General features: G+C 42.5%; 1 protein-coding gene across 1 annotated transcript in view; it reads left to right on the plus strand.

Annotated features, from left to right (window-relative positions):
• The first annotated feature begins 456 nt into the window (after positions 1-456).
• Positions 457-20,365, plus strand: part of LRRC1 (leucine rich repeat containing 1) — a 69,072-nt gene continuing 49,163 nt past the window's right edge. The window contains exons 1-2 of the mRNA XM_054280224.1: positions 457-643; positions 15,773-15,890. Coding sequence (XP_054136199.1) covers positions 485-643; positions 15,773-15,890 — 277 coding nt within the window. The 5' untranslated portion in view covers positions 457-484. The remainder of the gene's footprint in view (positions 644-15,772; positions 15,891-20,365) is intronic.

The following is a 20,365-nucleotide window of genomic DNA, read 5'->3' on the forward strand; positions in this document are numbered from 1 at the left end:
GGCGGCGCCGGGGCGGGAGCGGGGGGGGGGTGTGCGAGCGGCGGGCCGGGTCCGGGCCCGGGGCGGGGCAGGGCGGCAGGGCCCGGCCCCGCTGATGTCAGCCGGGACGGGGGAGGAGAGGAGGGGGAGCGGCCGCCCGTGTTCCGGGTCAGGCGCGGGAATGCGCGGCGGCGGCCGGCAGCGCTGCGCTCGGCGCCCCGCGATGCCCCTGCGGAGCGGGCAGCGGCCCGCCGAGAGGCTCTAGGGGGACGCCCCCGGTTCCGCCCCGCTCCGGCTCCCGCCCATTGTTCTCCCGGGGCCGCCGCGCTCGCCCGGGGCTGCTTCCCGCCGGTGGCGGCGGCGCGCTGGATGCGGCTTGCGGCCGCTGGCTCGCCGGGACCCGCGCTGCGCGGCGGCGGAGCGGGCAGCAGCTCCCGCGGCCGGCGGCGAGGAGGGGGCGGCGGTGAGCGGCGGGGCCCGCCCCGCGGCCCCCGGCGGCGGGGCGATGTTCCACTGCATCCCTCTGTGGCGGTGCAACCGCCATGTGGAGTCCATCGACAAGCGGCACTGCTCGCTGGCCGCCGTGCCCGAGGAGATCTACCGCTACAGCCGCAGCCTGGAGGAGCTCCTGCTGGACGCCAACCAGCTCCGCGAGCTGCCCAAGGTGAGCGGGAGTGGGAGCGGGGGCCGGGTGAGCTGCCCCGGCAGGTGCCCGCCGAGCTCCCGGTCCAGCGCCCGCCCCGAGGCAGCGTGAGGGGCTCCTGGGGCCGTGGGTCTGTGCTGGCTGCCCTCGGAGTTAAAGGAACACCTGGAGTTTCAGGTTAGCGTTTCCCCGGAGTTCGATGGGAAATGAGCTTTTAGGAGCAAAACCTGGAGATCCGCGTCTTGCGGCAGGACAGGTCCTGTTGGAGGGCAGGGGGGTTGGTGCCGGAGTCGCAGGACATTAGTGTGTATTGTGATTAACATTCACGTCATCGGAATTACGAGACCTTGGAGGGTATTCTGCCCTCCCCTTTTTTCCCCTTTCGGTAGATACTATCTGCTCCGTACATGGGAAAACCAAAACCCTCCAGCAGATAACCGCGTTCCCGTTTCTGCTTTCTACTCCTGGAAACTTCGTTGTGCAAAACACGAGAGACGAATAAGCCTTTTCTGTGTATCGGTCTAAGTCCTGCGCAGTTGTCAGTGTTTTGCTTCTCACTTGAAGCTTGTACTCAGAGTTTTATGCATACTGTATTTTTGGTATTATTGTCAAAGAGGAATTCGCTTTAAATTCAACATGATTTTGAGACCTTGAAGTGGTACCTACCAGTGTGCCTCTCCCGGTGGCACTTGCCGGTTTTGCCGGAGGGGCTCCGTGAGAGTGGTTCCAGCGAGGCACTGCGGCTCCACAGATGCGGAGGGGGTGGGAGGCATGCTCCGCTTCTGACTTGAGGACCCCCGGGCTTTTTCCCCCGTGTTTGTTCCTTAAACTTTGGACAACTCAGAAACCTTTGCGAGTTGTGGTTGGTAGAGTTTGACACGGGAAGTGTTACCTGGAAGCTACATCTTAAAGCTATGTGGACTCTCACTTACTGACTTGGAATCCAGAAACTGAACTCACTAGCCAGAAAATTTTTCAAAAGCACCTTTGTTTGTACCTGAACCAAAGTTGCTCTGTTCATACCCAGACTTAAACAGCCTTACTTTTTCCTTTTTGAAATTCAGTGCACTCACATACACTCTCTTTTTTCAACTCTACATAGTAACAGTAGTCGTGGTGGCCAGGTTTTCCTTCAGACAGTAGTAAAAATAGTCATTTGGACTGATGTGTTAAATTTGGCTTTTTCTTTTGAAAAACCTAGGCACAAGTTTGCATCTTGTTGTGACTGAACTCTTTATCCTTCTGAAGTAGAGCAAAACTGGTTTGCATAGCCTGTGTGTGGGTGCTATTTTTACTTCCAGCAGTTTTTACTGGCTTTGTGCACGGACCAAACTCAGGAGTCCCTTTGTACAAGATCTTTCTTATTAGTGTTGGCTTTCAGGCTGGTACACATCACGTTACAGGGGTATTTAATGAGTGTGTGACTAAAATCCCATTGACACCCATGGCTCTTGGATTTTAAAGAAAAGTAATAAATTCACCGCTGACTGGTTGCTGTGTACAAATGTAAAGGATGATGTCTGTTCATGGTGTTATATGGTATTAATTTCTGTAGATAGAGTGCAGCTGTTTACTGTTTCTCTTCTATTCCTTGAACCATAATATATGAAATTGCCTTTATTTGCCCTGTGATGCTTAAAAAGACCACTTTTTTCCCATTAGTTGCATGTGACTATGCATTACATTCCATACCTGTAAGAAATAGCTTAAAACTCCAAAAATCAGCCTAGGCTCCTTGGCATTGTGGTGGAATCAAGCAGAAGTTGAAGTTAGAAAGAAGGTTCTTTTTTTCTTCCTTTTTTTTTTTTTTTTTTTTTTTTAATGTGCATGGATCATGTTACAGGAGGGCCTAAATATACTGTAGGAATATGTTTGTGGGTTTTTAGCTGGACTAGGAGGAATCTGAAGAAATACAACCACAGAAACATACTTGTATCTATCCTAAGTAGTTTGTGCCTTGTCAGCAATGCAGGGAGGCATTTTTATTGGGGCTTCCTGCACAAACCTATGAACTTTCCTTGTCAGTTCCTTATTAATGATTTCTGATAAATGGAATAGTAGCACCATCACCTCATGTAAGTGTTGACTCTGCAGAATTCTGAGGTACAAAAACAGAGCTGCAGTCCTGAATGTGAAACTAATGTATTGAGGGTAAAACTGATAGGAAGAGCCCTGTTCAACTTTTCTACCAGTTCTGAAAGTTCTCCTCTAGGAATCTGGTTGAGGAGAATCATGGAAGATCTCTCAGTGGAAGGTAGCTACAGCATACATTGCTAATTGCTGTTATATTTAAATGGTAGTGTCAATGCAAAGTACAGATTCAGAATTGGTAATCAGTGCAAAAAGCTGGAGTAGACCATACCTCTGGTAGAGAAAACATGGGGGAAATCATCAGAGTGGGTAATTAACAAACTGTTGGGTCAGCATAGATAAAAGTGGTTGTTACAGCCTTAATTTAGTGTAATTCATTATATTAGTTTGACCTTACCTCCATTAAGTTTCTTCTCTGTGTGCATAAAGGCAGTAATACAAAATCAAGCTAGATTTTGGCTGAGTTGAGGCCTAAACAAGTCAGGAGAATTATGTAACTCTCAGTGGCTGGTTAGTTAGGTGTTTTTCAGTGCTTGGTGAAGTCCTGAAGTTCACAGTGATCTGTGCCAATTCCTGGTGAATCACCTGTGGGCTGTGCTGATGCCATAATATAATCCTTCAACACTGATAAGGTGTTTGTGCTGCTGAGGTGGTTGTGATGCCCCTTAGGAAATTGCTGCTGTAAAGCCTCACCTTGGCAGAGCGAAGAAGAATCTCCCTGTAAACTCCGTCACTTGCAGCGGAAGTTGCCATGGATGCAGGAGGAGACCCCAGCTCTGCTGCTCAGCTCTTCATTGTGCACACAGGTAGCTCAGACTCACTTCCCAGTGTGGGCAGCTGTGGTCTGAAAGGTCTTCTACAGCAGGCAGGAGGTCTTGTAAAGCTTCTGGGAAATTGAGTAGATACTCGTGAGTTCTTTTACCAACTTTGCCATGGCTACAAGAATGACAGTGATGATGGCTTTATTTCTAGACTTTCACTCTACATCCACTTGTATTTTTTTTTCATCCCTTCAAATGTAAAGCTTTCTGAGGGAGATAAATATCAGCAAGTGGCATGATGAAATATGTGGATCTGCTGCATTTCTCTCAAGCTGATGAGGCAATTTGTGTTGGATGCACACGCTTCCCCCCTTCCCCCCCACTTCTCTCTGCCCCCATTTCTATCAAGTAGCTATAAAAGGTGTCCTTTGGTTGGTTTGATCCAATACACCAGTAAAAGAATATACTCTAATACATCCTAAAATCTCCATTTTCAGACACAGAAGTAGTCTTAGGCTTTGTTTAATTTGTAGGCTTTCCTAGCATACTTAAAACCTCTCTTATTCTAGAAGAAGCTAGTAGAACATGGCATATGTTAGGGTGTTAATGAAAAAAACCCAACAGTAGAAACACACATAAGAATTCTATCAAAATATGGAAGACAACTTAGAGAATTGCTGTAGCATCTTGAAGGAAAATGACTAGCAGGACTCAGCACTATTGCTGAATTGTGTGTTATGAGAGTCATGTGAAATATCCTCAGAGGAAACAAGGAATACACTTGAATCATGTTGAGGGAGTTACTTTGCTAGTTTTATTTCTGTTCTGTAAGCTGACCAAAATGCATGGTAGAACTCTTCACCTTTTTCTAAGGGGAGAGGGTAGGAAGGGTTGAAAAAAAATGTCTGAGGATCAGAGAGAGGTGGCCCTGTTATTTCTACTCTTCCCCATGTTTGCTTCCTTGTGCATTCATATGTGGCCCAGAAAAAGAACTGTTTCTCTGACCCCCTTTTCCCTACAAATACTTTTTCTTTATCAAGTTGTATCTGTCAGCATTTTAAGAATACAAGGTAATAATTTTTGTTTGTAGAGTAACATTAAGGTTTTTTATATAATTTTGTTGCTGCACATTTGGTTTCCATGTCAGTAAGTGAATCTTTGTCAAGGTTTCCTTAGCTGCTCTGCTGGATCCCGGGGTCCCTTCTTTGCTCCATTCCCCAGTTGCATGATGCAGAACTTGTTCTTACATTGACAGTGACCCTTTTCTGTCTTTACCACTGGTGTCTCAGACTCCTCACCCTGAATGTTCATACTTTCCCATCCTCCCCCATCCTTCATGTTCCAGGATCTTTCTTATTTCTTCCAACCCAAAGAGCTCTGTCTGCTGTCTGTTGCTGATGCTTTGCTTCCTCTTCCATCCCTTCTGTGCTGGGTTCTCGACTGCCCTTGCAAACATTTCTTTCCTTTGTACTCTGCTCTTTCCCCTTCCTTCCTGCTGCCTCCCAGGTTCCCTCCTCTGCTCTTACCCTTCTTGCAGGATGAGCCAGCCTGATGGGATGTGCTGGAGGAGCAGGCTGTATGCTATTACCTGCTGGTGGTTTTCCACAATAATGAAGTCTCTCTGAAGCCTTTCTCAGCAGATGTGGCTGTTTTCCCACAGAACAGCAATTTCTAGCTGTCAGCATGCTTCTCGCCACTTCTGTTTTACAAGACAAATTAAAGAGCTGCACCCTTTGGTCTGAAAAGGATGGGCTGTGTATAGAGTCGGTGGTAAAGTGTAGCTCTTAACTTGCCTAAATAATTCCTTCTCCTGTGTTGGATCCCATGTGCCTTCTGTTAATTATTTTGTGTATCTGATTTTATTGGGAAAAAAAAAAGTGGTCGCCAGTGTGCATAGAGCGATTTAAAAATGTAGTTTGTGTGGTTTTCTTTTCTAAACCCATAGCATTTTTGTTTTCCTTGGGAGTGAAAACTTGATGAATTTTTCAACTCAGGCTGTAATGTGCAGTATATCATTTGCTGCACGTCAAAAACTATTCTTCACTGAAGAGTAGGCTTTCTGGCAAATTGCTTTGATAGAAGAAAATAACACATTCTGCATGATGCGTTTCAATAGCTTTTCTAATGAAAAGAATCAGATAAAAGTAAAATGCTTTCAATTCTATAGATCAGTCTGTAGTTGATGAAATGATGTTTTCTATTCCAGTTCATTAGAATTTAAGGGCAAATACATCCTGTCAGCCTAATTTCTCTGTGATTCAAATTTGCAGTACAAAACTGAATTGCTGCATATTTCTTTCTCCAGTGATAGAAAAAAAATAATCTTAGGAACCCTTGAATGCAGTATTATATTTTGGCCTTTGTATTAAATCACAATATTCTTTACATTGGTGGGTGGTGGAAATAGCTTATAACACTTGTTTTGCTGCTGTTTTGTCTTGCTGCTGCTCAGTTCTTTAACTCAAAGAATAAAGACCACTTTCCCATGATACTTCTAGCAGATGTTGTTTATGGAAAAACTCCAGTGGCAGAAAAAATTCCAAAACTTTTTCTATGCACTTAGTTTAGCCTAAGAGTCTGAGGAAGTTTTTTTTTCCTTTGGGGAATGATTTTTATGTAGTGTTTGTAAACCTAATGCAGTGCAGCACTGAATCATTTTGCATCTCTGAGCTTACAAATTATATCTGTCATCTGTAATTTTTCTTCTTGGTGTTATATATTAAAGCTTCTCTGTAGAGTTACTAGATAGATGTGAGACCCTTTTCCCAAGAGATCTGTTTAAACCCTGGCCTTGTCCTGTGCCTCAGTTTCTTTGTTAGAGATGCTGCTGGTCTGCTCTGCTTGACATTGAGCACTGTCGGTATCTCTGTTACGTGTGCTGTTGAAATCCAGGGTGCTGTTATCTTACCAAAATCATGTGAAAGCTCCTTAAGAAACAGTCCCACTGTTCTTCCCATACCATACCTTTGTCTCAGGAAAAAACCTGTTCTGCACTGAGTTTCACTGTTCTACCATTGTTTCTATCATTATGCAACCATAAGCCTGAAAGACACTTGTTTGGTCAGTGGCCAGTAATCTGTGGAAAGACATGATTATCGTACTGTGCCTCTCTTTAAATTTGTGTTTATAGCTGCTTAAGTTGTACATATGTAGGAAGTTTATCTCCTTATATTGAATGCACAGATCTCCTTGAGTTTGGAGAGATGTGGTGGGATGTCTCACGTGGCTGGAGTGCTGCAGTGGATAAACACAGGCTCTTGCAGGACAGGCCAGGAAAGCAAGGATGGGGAGAGTTGCTCTTTGGATGAGAGAGTAGCAAGGATTTGTGGAGTTTTTCTTTGGGGTGGATGATGGTCCAGCTGAGAGCAGGTTGGGATTAGTGGATGACATTGTTTTGGGTGTCTGCTGATCAGGATGAAGTAGTAGGTGATGCCTTCTTCACATAACTGGAAGAAGTCTCATTTTTACAGGCTCAGGCCCTCACATGGGTCTTGAATGACATGACAGCTGGAAGAACAACACATCAGGCTGTAAACAATCCAGGAGTTTCTGAAATGCTTTGATGGCTTCCTAACACAGCTGCTCAAGGATTTAATGGACAGAGGTGATCTATTAGACCTCATACTTAAAAAGAAGAAAAGGCAGGTTGAGATGTGAAGATCAGGGTTGTAGTAGCTGTACTGACCTTGGTCACCTTGGCTGTAGTGACCATAAGATGGTGGAGTTCTGGGTTCTGAGAGGAAGGAACAGAAATAAGCAGCATCTTGAGAAAACAAACTTTGGTATGTTTAGGATTCTCCTTGGAAAAGGTTGGTAAAGATGATGTTTATGCTACCATTCAGCAGGACAGGGAGAGGCTGGAGAAACGGGCAGAGAGGAATCTCATGAAGTTCAGTAAAGAGAAATACACCTCCACCTGGAGAGAAATAGCCCACTTCTCCAGTACAGGCTGAGGGTTGACCATCTGGAAAACAGTTTTCCAGTAAAAGGCCATGGGTAACCTGGTGGACAAGTTGTCTGTCAGCCAGCAATGCTCCTTCATGACAGAGAGAACCAACAATATCCTGGGCTGTGCAACACAAAGCATTTCCCGCAGGTGATCCTTGTCCTCTGGCTAGCATTGGGGAAACAGACCTGGAGTGCTTTGTCTAGTGCTGGGTGTCCCAAAAGAAGAAACCTGGACATACACTGTAGGGACCACAAAGACTGTTAAGGGCTTGGAACATCTCTCAGGAGAGAAGGCTAAAGGAGCCAGAATAGTTAAGCCTTGAGAAGAGAAAGGCTCATGGTTGTATATAAATACATGTTAATCAGCATGAAACCTTGCTTGGGGTGCCCCGTGACCTTACAAGAGGCAGTGGGCAAGGGCTGAAACACAGGGACTGTCTGAAATATGAAAATACTTTTGTACTACGAGGGTGGTCAAACACTGGCATGGATTGTCCAGAGAGGTTGTGCAGTCTCTGTTCATGAAGATGCTGTAAGCCTGACTGAACATGGTGCTAGGTGACCTTCTCTAGGTGGTCCATGCTTTGAGCAGGGGTGCACTAGGTGATTTCTAGAGCCCCTTCCAACCTCACCTGTTTTATGATTCTGTAGAGGGCATATCAAAGATTTTGCCCATCTTTAACTTGGGTGGTTTTAATGATACAGATGGAATTGTTGTGGTTTTCCAGGTTTATTCACCCTCAAATGTTTAATTGTTTTACTTTCTACATTGATAATGTCATGGTGGTTTTGCACATCTCACTGTAAATCCTTAAAGAAATACCACTGTATGATTTGAACAACCATGTATTTACAGTTAGTGTCAGAGAGAGAACTGTGCCACTGGGTGAAGCTGAAGCAGACTGTACACACAGTAAAAGTAGTTTTATTGAAAGTTTGAGATTTTTTTTCAGGATGACAAATGTTAAAATACTCGCTAAGAGCACTGGTATCTTGAGACTATGTTACCTTTTGTAACCTGTTGTGATTATTGTCAATTAGTACTATCTATCATGCAGTACATGCTTGAATTATTAAAATCCATAATAGTTTGTAGAGAAGCAACATTGGATCCTTATATTAACATACCTCTAAACATGGAGCTCTGTGTTGAAGGCTACAAAGAAGTTTATTACCAGTTAAGTATGTCTAGGTTTTCTCCTCCCACTTTCCAGATTTTTCTGTTTTATTGCTTCACACTTGATAAATACTTTACCTTTTGACATCAAATGAAAGACCACAGTCTGATGGAAGAACTTAGTCTGTTTCCTCAACAAAGGAAAGTCATTGTCTTCCCTGGTAGTGTCCCTGCGATTGTTCAGAAGATTTTTGAAGTGTGCTTGGTTTGAAATATTTTCTAATGGCAGTTTTTTGTAGTAACAGCTCAGCTCTACTGATTTTTGTCCTGAGTTGAAAATAATTAAGTAGTTGTGTTTCAATACCTTTAACTTGTTTTTTTGTAAGGTGTGTACTGTTGTAGTAAACTGGTAGCATTCCCTTCTCTTTGTGATGTACGTAGGTGAGACAAGGTTTGTGGGCAGAGATTATACATCTGTACCTCTAAAATAAATTTTATGATTATACATAGAGTTATTTTTGTAATTATATCAGTTGGTCAAAAATAAAGACATTACCTCCTGCCAACAGTCTTGTATACTGGAAAAATGCATGCTAGAAATTCATTAGAGAGATTAATGTGGGCTTTGGTTGTTTTTTTTTTCCCTCCAAATGGCAAATACATTTAACTGCAATGAATCTGTGTTTCATTGTTGTAGATGTTTTCTGGCCTCTCTTAAAGGCAGAGGTAGTCCCTCTCACCACTGTGCTCTAACAAACACCTCTAGCATGGAGTGCTCTTTAACCTTTGTTGCTTCTGCTTAATTGATATAAAAGAGAAAGTAAATCCTTGTCTGCCAGGAACAGTGGGAGACAACCTGGTCAGTGCATTGCTTGGTAGGTAGCACTTAATTCAGTGCTGGAGTGTATTGGTTTTTGAGAGTGGATAGTTCCTTATTTGTCTTCTTTTAAAAGGAATGCTAACAACTGAGAGTAGGACCTGCAATTGGCCCATCCTTGTCAGTGGTTCAGAAAATGGCATATGCTTTGAAAATAGGGTGTCAGAAGTGTAGCAGGTCGATGCTGAATGCCAACTTCAGTGAGGCATTGGTGTAATTTTTGCTCTGTCTTCTGTAGGCCTTCCCCCACAGCCTGGCTGATCTTTCTCTTGGGCTTTCCCTTCAAGTACCAGTTGGGGGGACAGGCAGCAGTTGCAGCATCTGGTTCTGTTTAGGATATGTGCCCATGAACTGTGCTATTTCATTAATATTTTTCTCTTGTTGTGAAATCTAGTAATTTTATTAATGTTTTGTATAGACTCCTGCTTCAATGTCCACCTCCATGATGTTTTTCACTAATATTCATGATCACAAAGTTGGTAGTAGAATGTTGCAAGACCAAAGGATAGCTTGAATATATTCTGCATACATGGTTGGATGTTTGAAACAATCTTTCATCATGCCAAGTATATATAACAGTTCTGTCTTTGCTTATGGCACATGTGAAGACAGAATGGGAGACCTCAGCTCATGGAGTGGTTGTCCATTTGCCAGGCAGGCAGAGGTCTGTGTGCTGCTGTCCATCCCCAGCTGCTGCATCTCCTCATGGCTCCAGAGGAAGTCCATCAGCTGCTGCTTTGATGCAGTCATCAATTGCATGATGACCCTGCTGTGCTGCACTGTGAGTTCATCCCTGCCCTCAGAAGTGGTTTCTGTATCTACGGGAGTATTTTATTTGAAAATTAAAGGGTGTTGTGCCCAAAGGATCACATGAGATCCATATTTGTGAAACGCTGTTGCCTTTGCCAGCTGTCCTTGCTCACAGGTGAAAGGAGACAGAGTGACTTGAGGAGTCCTGATGTTGCCAGCAGGCTTTGTGGGAGATGCCAAACCGAGAATGGCCATGCTAGGCTTTACTGGAGTCTCTTTTCACACTTCATGAATCCAGAGTAGGATTCAGCTTCCTCAGCATTTTATGGTGCGGCTAGTTTGGATGTGCTTCTACAGGAAAGGTTTCTGTTCTCTGTGCTCTTGCTGGTTTTCCTCAGCACTCCCCCCCGTGCTACTGGCAGAAGTCTCTGGGTTGGATTTTAAGACAATGATGTACAGGATTGCATCCTAGAAAAAGTTTTTTGCTCACAGGTTAGTTGTGGATTTTGACTGAGGGTGATGTCTTGAGGCTGGAGTGGAGTGCAGGGTGCATTACAGCTTGCTGGGAGCTCCAGACTGGGATGTCCACTGGAGTAGAAGTGGTACTTGAAATCCCACCAGAGTGTAGAGCACTGAGTGTCCTCTCTCCTTGGAATCCTTAGCACTGAGTGACCCCTATTGATATGATAGTCTGTCAGAGGCCTTTCTGTTGATGCCTTGGACAGAAGTGGAGTGGAGAGGAATGAGGAAAAGCTCACCCTTCCCTCTTTGCTTTTGCCCTTCAGGGAGGTGGGGAATGTGTGTGTATGCTTGTGCCAGAGCCTGGTTAATAAACCCATTCTGGGGAACTTGAATGCTTGGGTTCACTGGTGCTGCTTCACTACCGGATTTAATCCTTGTTTTCCTCCTGGTGTCCTGAGCACCAAGCAGTGTGTTTACCTAAAGTGGGTTGGGCTTCTGTTGTATTGCACTAAATAGCATGATATTCCTACAGGCTTCCTCTGCTGCCACTGAAGCCAAGCAACAGTGCAGACAAAATGGTAACTCCCAGGGGCCAGAAGCAAGGGGTAGGGGCCTTGTTGGGCAGCAGCTGTGTTGCAAGGTTATTTCATGGATTTGATGCCTTGTCTCTTGTTCACTGCTTTGCTTACCAAAATTGCCTCTTCTACTTGTGTTTGCTTGAAGAAAGACCTCAGAAAAAGATCTTTCTGAAGCACTATAGAAAGTGTGGGGAAGGATTGGCTGTAGTTGCCCTTATCCGAGGACCAAAGGAGGACACATAGCTGGTGATTGGAAGTAAACAAATGAAATGGTGTCCCCATTGATTTTTGTTTACAATGTAGGAGAAGAAAATGGAGCCTGAAGTAAGATTTAAAACAAGAATGCATTTAGGAGTTAAACTGTGTTTAAATTGCTATGTGCCACTTCTTAATTCTAAAGCATGGATAGCCTTTAGTTGGTCATTTGTAAGTTTGGAAAATGGGTCAAATAAATACAGACATGCTTACGAAACAGAACCTAATAACATACTCTGTCTTAGAGCTTACTTAATTCATTTTAATATAATAATGTAATTGCCTGAAGAAGCCTTAAAAGCTGAGGCAGCACGTGTATGTGGAAAATCCATATTGGCATCTGAAGGAAATCTGACATAAGAGCAAATGCTTACAAATTCTTAATCTTGTCAGCAACAGCTCAAGTGCTTGCAAAAAAAAAATCCTGAAGCAAAAAACCACCAAACCCTCATCTTATCTGGTGTGTGTGTAACCATGAAGCAAGTTAATTTGCAATTTTCTTTCTCCTTAACATCTCATTCTAATGTCTACTGCTTATGCTAGCCCATTGTGAGAATTAGGCAGTGGATTCTGCCTAAAGAGAATTTTTAATTCTCTTTGCTGCTAGTTGTGGTCACAATAGCTAGTAGTAGTCTTTTTATGGAAATGTTTTGCTTAACACAGTGCACCTTTAGTTAGGCTACCTGTGCCAGGTGGGCTTGGAGTGTGACATGTCTCCAGCCCTGCAAAGGCTCTAGCAGCTCAGATGATGCTGGAATGTTGCTCCTCCCCTTAGAAAGCATTAACTGCAAAAACATCTTTGTTCTCTCCTATGTGTTTTACTTCAACTGTTTATTGTTTTCACGTATTTCCATTTATGGTTTTTTTTATTCCCATCAGCTAAGGTGCTGAATTTTCAGGGGAAATTCTCAGGCATGAGTATTTTTTGTTTTGGGAGAGAACCATTGAAAGAAACCCAGAGATATGTTGTGTTGGCCACTTGCATGGAAGAAAATATCCTACTAGTTTGGCTTAATTCTCTTAACTTTTTTTTTATAGAATTGAATACCAGTTGTAGTGGTATTCTTAAAAAAAAGGTATAAAAATGAGGGCTGTGGGATCACACTGTCTGTTTATACTTTTCAGTGAGTCATGCACTTATCTGTTTTCTTCTGTTGGCTGACATCGATCCAATTTTGTCAGAATGAAGTGGTTTTTTTTAAATATGTGTCTGGGTGAGAGAGTCTTGGTTACTTTTCCAGTGAGAGAAGGGATCTGTTCAAGATGTATATTCTTAAAAAATCCATATAATAGAAACCTCTATAACTTCTTTGATAGCAGGAAAAGCTTCAGTTGAGGGTCAGGAACTGGTACTAAATAGCAAGTTGTAGGCTACTTCAGTGCTTATGCTCATGGCATTATTTTTCTCATTGAGGCCCTATTAATTAGGCTGGCTAAACTAAGCAGCATTAGAAGTGTTGCCAAGATACTCATAGAGGCATTGGGTCTGCAATCAAAACCAGCTCTTAGAGCGTGCTGGGTGGATACGCTGCTCTGGCCAACAGCCCCATTGCACTTTGGATTGTGTTAGAGCTTATCAAATAGAGGCAGAACTGTGTTAGAGACATCAAATTAGGAACATGTTTCTTGTTGGCATGTATTTTAAAAATCTCAGATATTTAAACACATACATATGTATACATATATATGTTTATGTTTGTTGAACTCTATTGAGTAAGTTTTTAATTCTCTCTGTTCTCTGTTTTCCAATCGTTCCTTTGTGGCCTTTTTGAAAGATAAAACATATATGGCTGAAAGGAATTTCTTGCCTCTCTAGCAGTGCTTCAGAGCACTAATGATGTGTCTTAGAGAAAGGAAGAACACTTAATGAAATGGGACTAGGATGCACTAAACATGCAAGAGTGATTGAGTCCTGTAGTTTAAAGGGAAAAAAACAACCAAACCAGAAGTTCAAAGAAATGCCATTCGTGTAATTGCAGTTTGATTTTATCTAGGAAATGGTGTCATTCATTAAAAATTGTTATGCAGATGGAAAATAAACCTTCCAGTTAATTATACTTTTATGTAGTAGTCAGCTGAAGAAAGAGGAATGTCTTTAAATATTGTGTAATATTGCTTGTTGCACACGTGCTGTGCACATTTAATAAATACGAACTGCATTGACACATGGTACTGTGGGTGCCCTCAAACCTTCCTGAGGATATCCAGCTCTTTAGAGGACTGCTCTGTCTTTTAACCATGTTCCTGCTGTCTTTGCTCACTTGCCATTGTGAATATCTGTCAGGGACAACTGTTGCTTAGATAAGATTTGTAGAAGAACATCAATATTTATAACTTTCATACAGTTTAGCAGCTACACACTGCTTTGAGGAACGCATTTTGGCAAGTATTTACTTTGGAGTGTTAGGACAGATTGGGATCTCTTCTGCAGAGTGTACTCCTGCTGTGTTTTCACAAAAGTGTCTTTAAGTGCTTTTCTAAGCTTCTGATGGATTTTTAGTTTAGGCATATTAATAAATATTTAGAGAAAGGGCTACATTTGTTTTAAGGTAAGAATAGTAATGATATGAAAATGCAATTATGGATCTTTTGAGGACAATGAAGAATTAAAAAGCATTTGTGGCTCTTTTAATTGGAATATAAGTTTTTAGGGAGCTAGAAATATGGAATTAGGGAGAATTTTACCTTCCTCTTAAATTTTCAACTGTGTTATAAAACACTTTTAATATGGGGAACAGTGGAGGAATGCCATTCTGACTCAAAAATGCCTTTGAAATTCCACATTCAAATCTGGTGCATCTTTTACTGTCGAGTGTTTATAAACTTTTTAAAGCTCTATCCTTCTTATCCCCTAAAAGGAACCCATGTTTTGGAGGGAAAGCACATTTGTTTCAGATGTGGTTTATTTTTCTGTGACAATGTGTACTGAAAGATTGATGCAGAAGTGCAAAACTTTGCACTTAACCTGATTTATGATCTTGACCACTCAAAATAAGATTGAAAACCTGTATTTTAATACAGATTGATGAAACTGCTTTTGCCTTGTGTCCTAGTGAGATGCCTTACTGTCCCTTTTTGTGTCAATCTAAGTAATACCTGAGTGACATTTAGAGCACATACTCCATCACCTTAATAAAAAAAAAAAAAAACCTCAAGAAGAGGTGCTAATTTTGTAGAAGGGATTGCAGGTGATGAAATGTAAGTGGGTATCCCAAATTGCCAATATCTTCCAGTTTCCCCAAGGTGGCAAAACCATGGGGGTGCAGGCATGCACACATGCTGTGAGTGGGTGAGGTGCAGGTGTTTGACTGCTGGGTCAAACTCCCTGTGCACTCCAGGGGCACAAAACTCTCTCTAAATTGGAGGAGTCTGTGCAGTTTTGATCAAGATGACTTGTGTGTGAAGTCATTTCATTCTGCACAAATCCTCACCCCGTGAAACGCCTGCCTGGAAGAAAGGAAAGTTTCTGTAAGAGCTCCACAACTTTCTTAGCAATGCCTACATCTCAATATGTTTTAAATGATCCTTTGTCAGTCAGCAGCTGCTCCCAGTGCCTGGGGTTGGCCTGACTTTCAGCTTGGCCTGTTTGATGGCTATTTTGTCTTGGGGGCTGCCAGACCCCCGTAGCTGGGGTCAGGGAATGGTAGCATGCTGCCAGCCTGGTGTGCCGTGCTCTCACGTGGACAGGGCTGGGCTGGGCTTTTCCTCAAGCAAAGGAGACCTGAAATGCTGCCCACGTTTCCTTAGTCCTTCTGAAACTGGGCCATAGAACAGAGGGTGTTTGAGGCTGGAAGGAAAGCCTGCCTGGCGGAGGCTGGTTCTGTAATCTAGTTGGTTTTGGTGTTCACTGCTGAAGAAGACCTTGTCAGCCCCTCTTCATCACTTTTCTGGATCTTGTTCTTTAGAAGTCTTCCTCTGTATTAACTTCCTAATGAGCCCTGGTGTGTAATTAGGATGCTTTTAATTACTCTGCTTGGTAGCCTTGCCCCGTTAATGACTTTAAACTGGCACTCTGGATTTTGCTAGTGTCTATCTGCAATGATCTTTAACAGCAAGCTTTATGGATTATTTTTTTTTTTACATGCATTTTCATTTTAGGTAAAATACAGGTTATAGTTTGTCTGCATGTGAAAATGAAAACAAAATGCTTGTTCTGGTACAGATGTCAAGGAGATCTGCACAACTAATGCCATGCAATAGGTTTAATTAGCTCATATTTTGAAAGTGATTCTAGTTATTCCTCATCATTTATCATGCCTATATGTGAGTTATGTGAATATTTTCTGAAATGCAATTTTTTCTTTCTTTCAGCCTTTCTTCCAGCTTGTGAAGTTACGGAAACTTGGGCTTAGTGATAATGAAATCCAACGGCTCCCCCCAGAAATAGCAAATTTCATGCAGCTGGTGGAACTTGATTTGTCTCGAAATGGTAAGCTCCAAGGTTCATTTGTTTGATTCTATACTGTCCTATGACATGGGCCAGAAAACTCTGTTAGTAGGGTTTTTGTGTCTCCGAAATTGTTATCTACGTCCTACAGAACACTTTCTTGTCTAATTAATGGATTTACCTCTAGTTCTAGAGGAAAGGAGGGAAAGAGGAGAAGGGAGCTTGTGGTATAAATACAGTAATAAAATAGTGCTTGGCTGTAGTTCTGTTTCTGAGAGCCTGTGTTATTTTTCAGTTTAAAAAGTGCTTCATGTGGTAGTTTCATATGTGTATCTGTCACAATGTTGACTTCATTCCCCAAGCTCTCTGAAATGCCTGGCATTTAGAGATGGAAAAAAACAGAAAAAAGAAAAAAAAAGAAGTTGAAGAAAAATAAAGCTGCTTTCTGTCCTAAAAAAAGGACTGCCTGTGGGTTAGAAGTCCAGTTCTTTATCTCTGCTTTGGTCTTTACCTGGGATTAGCAAGAGGCAGAGTGCTGGTATTTCTAGTTATACATTTGGAAGAAGAATCAGTCTGTTTGTCAACTGCAAAGATAAATTCAGAAAAGAATGCTGAAAGAAACTACCTTCTAAAATGTGCTATTGGAAACAACATGGGTTTATTGTTTGCTTGCAATGCTTGCTGTGTATATTGTCTTGCATTGTGATGGAGTGAAAACAACTATTTTTTTTTCTGTGGCCTGGTGAACTTACTAGTTCTACAAGAAGTTCAGGGGCTGCTGGGTCACCTTTAAGCAGTCTTTTGACCCAGTGGTCTAAAACCAGTGAATCTGTGTTACCAAATTAGAGCAACTGTCAGCTATTTTTGCTTCGTTACATGCAGTGGATGTGCTCAAAATGCTCTCTCAGCTGTGATGGAAGGGGTGGGAGCGATCAAGGTTGTGTAACCTTGTAAATAAATGAGGGTTGTAATTGAATATTCAAGAAAATAAACAGTGTAACAGGGAGCCTTTTTTTCTTGATGGTTTAACTTCACATCGACTCTTTGTGACTGAAGAGTATTGTTGGTACTTCACCTTTCTATAGCATATTTCCTTTATTTGTTTTGGTGCTTTAAATTCTATCTCTATCTGATAATATAATTGATGAAGCGTGATGAGTCTCCAGGCAATTGCTGAAAAATTTCTGTGAACCAGATAATTTTATGCACATTTGGAAAACCTCTTAAGAGAAGAAAACTGGAAAAAACCTAGAGACTGAAGAGAGAGATTAGTTAAAACATTTTAGAAATACATGAACATTAGTTGATGTGGTATTTGGCTACTGAGTTGGGTGCTGTCAGTGACAGACCTCATACAAAAAGAAACCCTCTGTTGGCTTAGTAATTCTCTTTGCAAATGAATAACTAGTTGGAAAAGAGCTGGTGGATCAGAGCCATGTGAACTCTTGTCAGCCTGGCTTGGAAGCTGGCTTGAGAACTGAGCTGTAACAAGAGCAGATGGTGTGAATGTTTATGGCTGGGCAGATGCGTGTGTCAGTAGAAGTTACTGCACAGGGAAGTATTTTTTCCAGTAATGGGTGGAACTAATGCAGGTGGCAGGGAGTAGTTCCTTTCCTATATCCAAGGTTCAGTGTTAATTACCCATTTTATGGCATTGCTTTCTTTTCTCTGTGGTTCACTGCAGAAGGTGACTGATACCATTTCCCTCTGCTTAATTATGTCACAGTTACTGCATGACTTGACTCTTCAAATTAAAAATGCACCGTGCAATGTGGTGCAGGGGGGCCGTGGTGGAAAATAACTAGTCTTACTTTCCACTGTTTGGCCATTTTTATGATTGTCTCATGGTTCTCCAAATCAAAAGGCATAACACACCATCTGGGGTGCTGCAGGGGGAATTCTCACAAAAGGTTTTTGAGCTTTACAGTACTTTAATTTATTAGCTTTGTATTTTGAATCCACCTCCCGGTATGTCTCATTCTAAACCTGCCACAGGTTTGTCCTGTTCAGTTGTTTGCACTCCAAAAGGTTTTTCTTTTTCTGACTGCCCAAAATTACTTAGGAAAAAAACAGGAACTCTTCATATTCCTTTCAGGCGGAGAAAAACAGCTCTGCTTTTCAAAATGCAGTATGCTGCATGAATAGGAGAGTGTGATGGTGACATCTGAGCTTGGGAAATAAGAGATCATTGTTCTGTGTTTTTTGTTGTTCTAGTTGTCTGGTTTGGTGCACTAATTGCCTTCAGTTCTGGCCATTCTGTTTCCTCAAGAGCTTAAAAATGCAGGTATAAATTCATTTAATATTCTCTGCATGGGAATAGCTTTTTCTATTTTAACCTCTCATCACAGAAGGAGGAAAGGGTTTTGAATAAACCGAGTACTTCCATTTCTGCCGTAATAAAATGATAACATATCTTCCTTTCTCCTACTTTATAGCCCTTTGGCCAACATATGAACATATGGCTTCACATTTGAAGCCACGTGAGATGATGAGTGTGTCATAGCTTGGGTGCCCTTCCAAGCTGTGGTGGCCAGTTGTGCTTGGAGCAGCTGTGGGCTGCTGAATCTAGAGGAGGGATCAGTCTCTGCTGATCTCTGCAGGTAGCTCTGTGTACGTGTGCCATACAGCATTATGTGCCATGCAGGTAGCATTGTTTTGTACTCACTTGGGAAGGGTCCATAGGGAAACTCTGACATGTGTCTCTTTTAAATTCTCAGGTGTTCTAAAATGCCCAAGACATGTTAGTATATATGTTAAAAATGTGCTACAATAATAAATTCTTTAAGCAGCTTCTTGGTTAATGAGTGAATCTAGAACTACAAACATCCTTCAAAGAGATAAAACTAAAAAGTCTTGAGCAGATGTAAATTTGATGCTCCCTGTGTATGTGAGAGAAGTCTGGGGAAGGTAAGGATAGCTTCAGTGGTGCATAAGGAAAAGGATTTGGGAAGGCTAGCAGCCATATATTCTTAAACTTTTCCTGGAGTATTTGCATGTTGATGCTATTTCTCATGCCCTGGAAGGCCCATGTGTTCATGCAGATTTTCCTAGGAAGCATCCCTACTGTGCTTTTCTAGTCTGGCTGAGGCTGTGATTTGTGCTAAGGTTGAAAGGATGAATCAAGGACTGGAATATAAGAGGGCACAGAAGCTGTGCTAAGAAAACAGCATAGTGATGGTGAACACTTTGAAGGTTATTTGGCAATCCAGTTTGTCTCTGCTTCTTGGTAGCAAGTTGTTCAAAAAGCTCATGTGCTCATTCTAAGGCTAAAGAAAACAGACACAGCAGGATTTCAACAGTGCGTGCCTGCGCTTTTGATTTGCTGGCAAAGCAAGTCTGAAACTCAGGAGTGTTCCCTGAAGAATCTTCTGAGATAGAAACTCACCTGCTGTGTGTTTGAAGCTACTGCTGGTTCCCTCAGACTCACCAGGGTTGATTAAATCTTTTCCTGGATTCTCGTACCACAGGTGAATTCTGTGAGGACACTGGGTCACTGAAGCATTCTTGCTTGATCACCCTAAAGTTTGGGTAGGGCTCAGGTGCTTTGCATGGAGCTCCAGTGCAAGTCTTTGCTCTGCATGAGGGGGGGGGAGGATTCTGCTCTAAGCACAGTCACGAGTGCCTGTGTGCTGTTTTTCTCCCCACAGAACTCAGACATTTCTCTCAGGTAAGTCCTGAAAGACCCTGTGGTTTATAAAGTGCAGTCTCCAAAGACAGAAAGATGTGCTCAAATGTCTGCAGTTTTTTCCTGGTGCCTCGACTGGATCTTCATTTATCTTCCCTTTCTTCCAAAGGCATGCCCTGTGTTTCAGATCCCTGTGAGCTGTAGCAGGTTGCTACCCTGTGCTGCTCATCCCCCAGAGATTTCCTTCAGTGACTCCCCCTTTTCTTCTTGCACAACCCCTGGAGGCCAAATTCTTAAAGCTTAGGGCCCTGTTATCCTGGGTTCATTAACATGTTAATGGCTTTTCTTGTTCTGTAGCTTCTTCTGCACAGGAGGGGCAATGCATAAAGTTTCTGCAGTTAATTTAATGCATGCTGATATTCAGGATTGCGTATACTATGCATGTATGCTGTATTCTTGCAGAGGTGGTGCAATCCTTTTTAATATCCCTCTTCTCCAAGAAGAGGGGTATTGTTTGCCTTTGACAAATAATAAATCCTCCAAGCTCCACTCATGTGTTTTTGTCATTATATTGCATGTTCCTTAAAATGCCCTGAAGCTGTTAATTTAACTGTTGTATTCTTACTTGAAAGAAATTTCTATCCTGCACACGCTTTCTCTTAACAGGTGTGCTGTGGAACCCAGGCCTTTTGTTCTTAATGTCATACACCTTTCACAGCCATTGGCAGATTGTCAGCAGCTTGTTTCATTCAGCTCTTTTAGCATAAAAAGAAGATCACTGTGAGCTAAGATAGGAATTAGGCACTGGAGTGGCTTTCCTATCCTTCCCAGCTTCAGGAGTGCCATTTGAACCGTCCTGCTGTCCACCCCTTTCTCTGATGCAGGCTCACCC

This window comes from Melozone crissalis, unplaced genomic scaffold (assembly GCF_028551555.1).
Source record: "Melozone crissalis strain CALT ecotype California unplaced genomic scaffold, PUWL_Pcris_2 ptg000027l_1, whole genome shotgun sequence".
In the NCBI taxonomy this organism is placed as follows: Eukaryota; Metazoa; Chordata; class Aves; order Passeriformes; family Passerellidae; genus Melozone; species Melozone crissalis.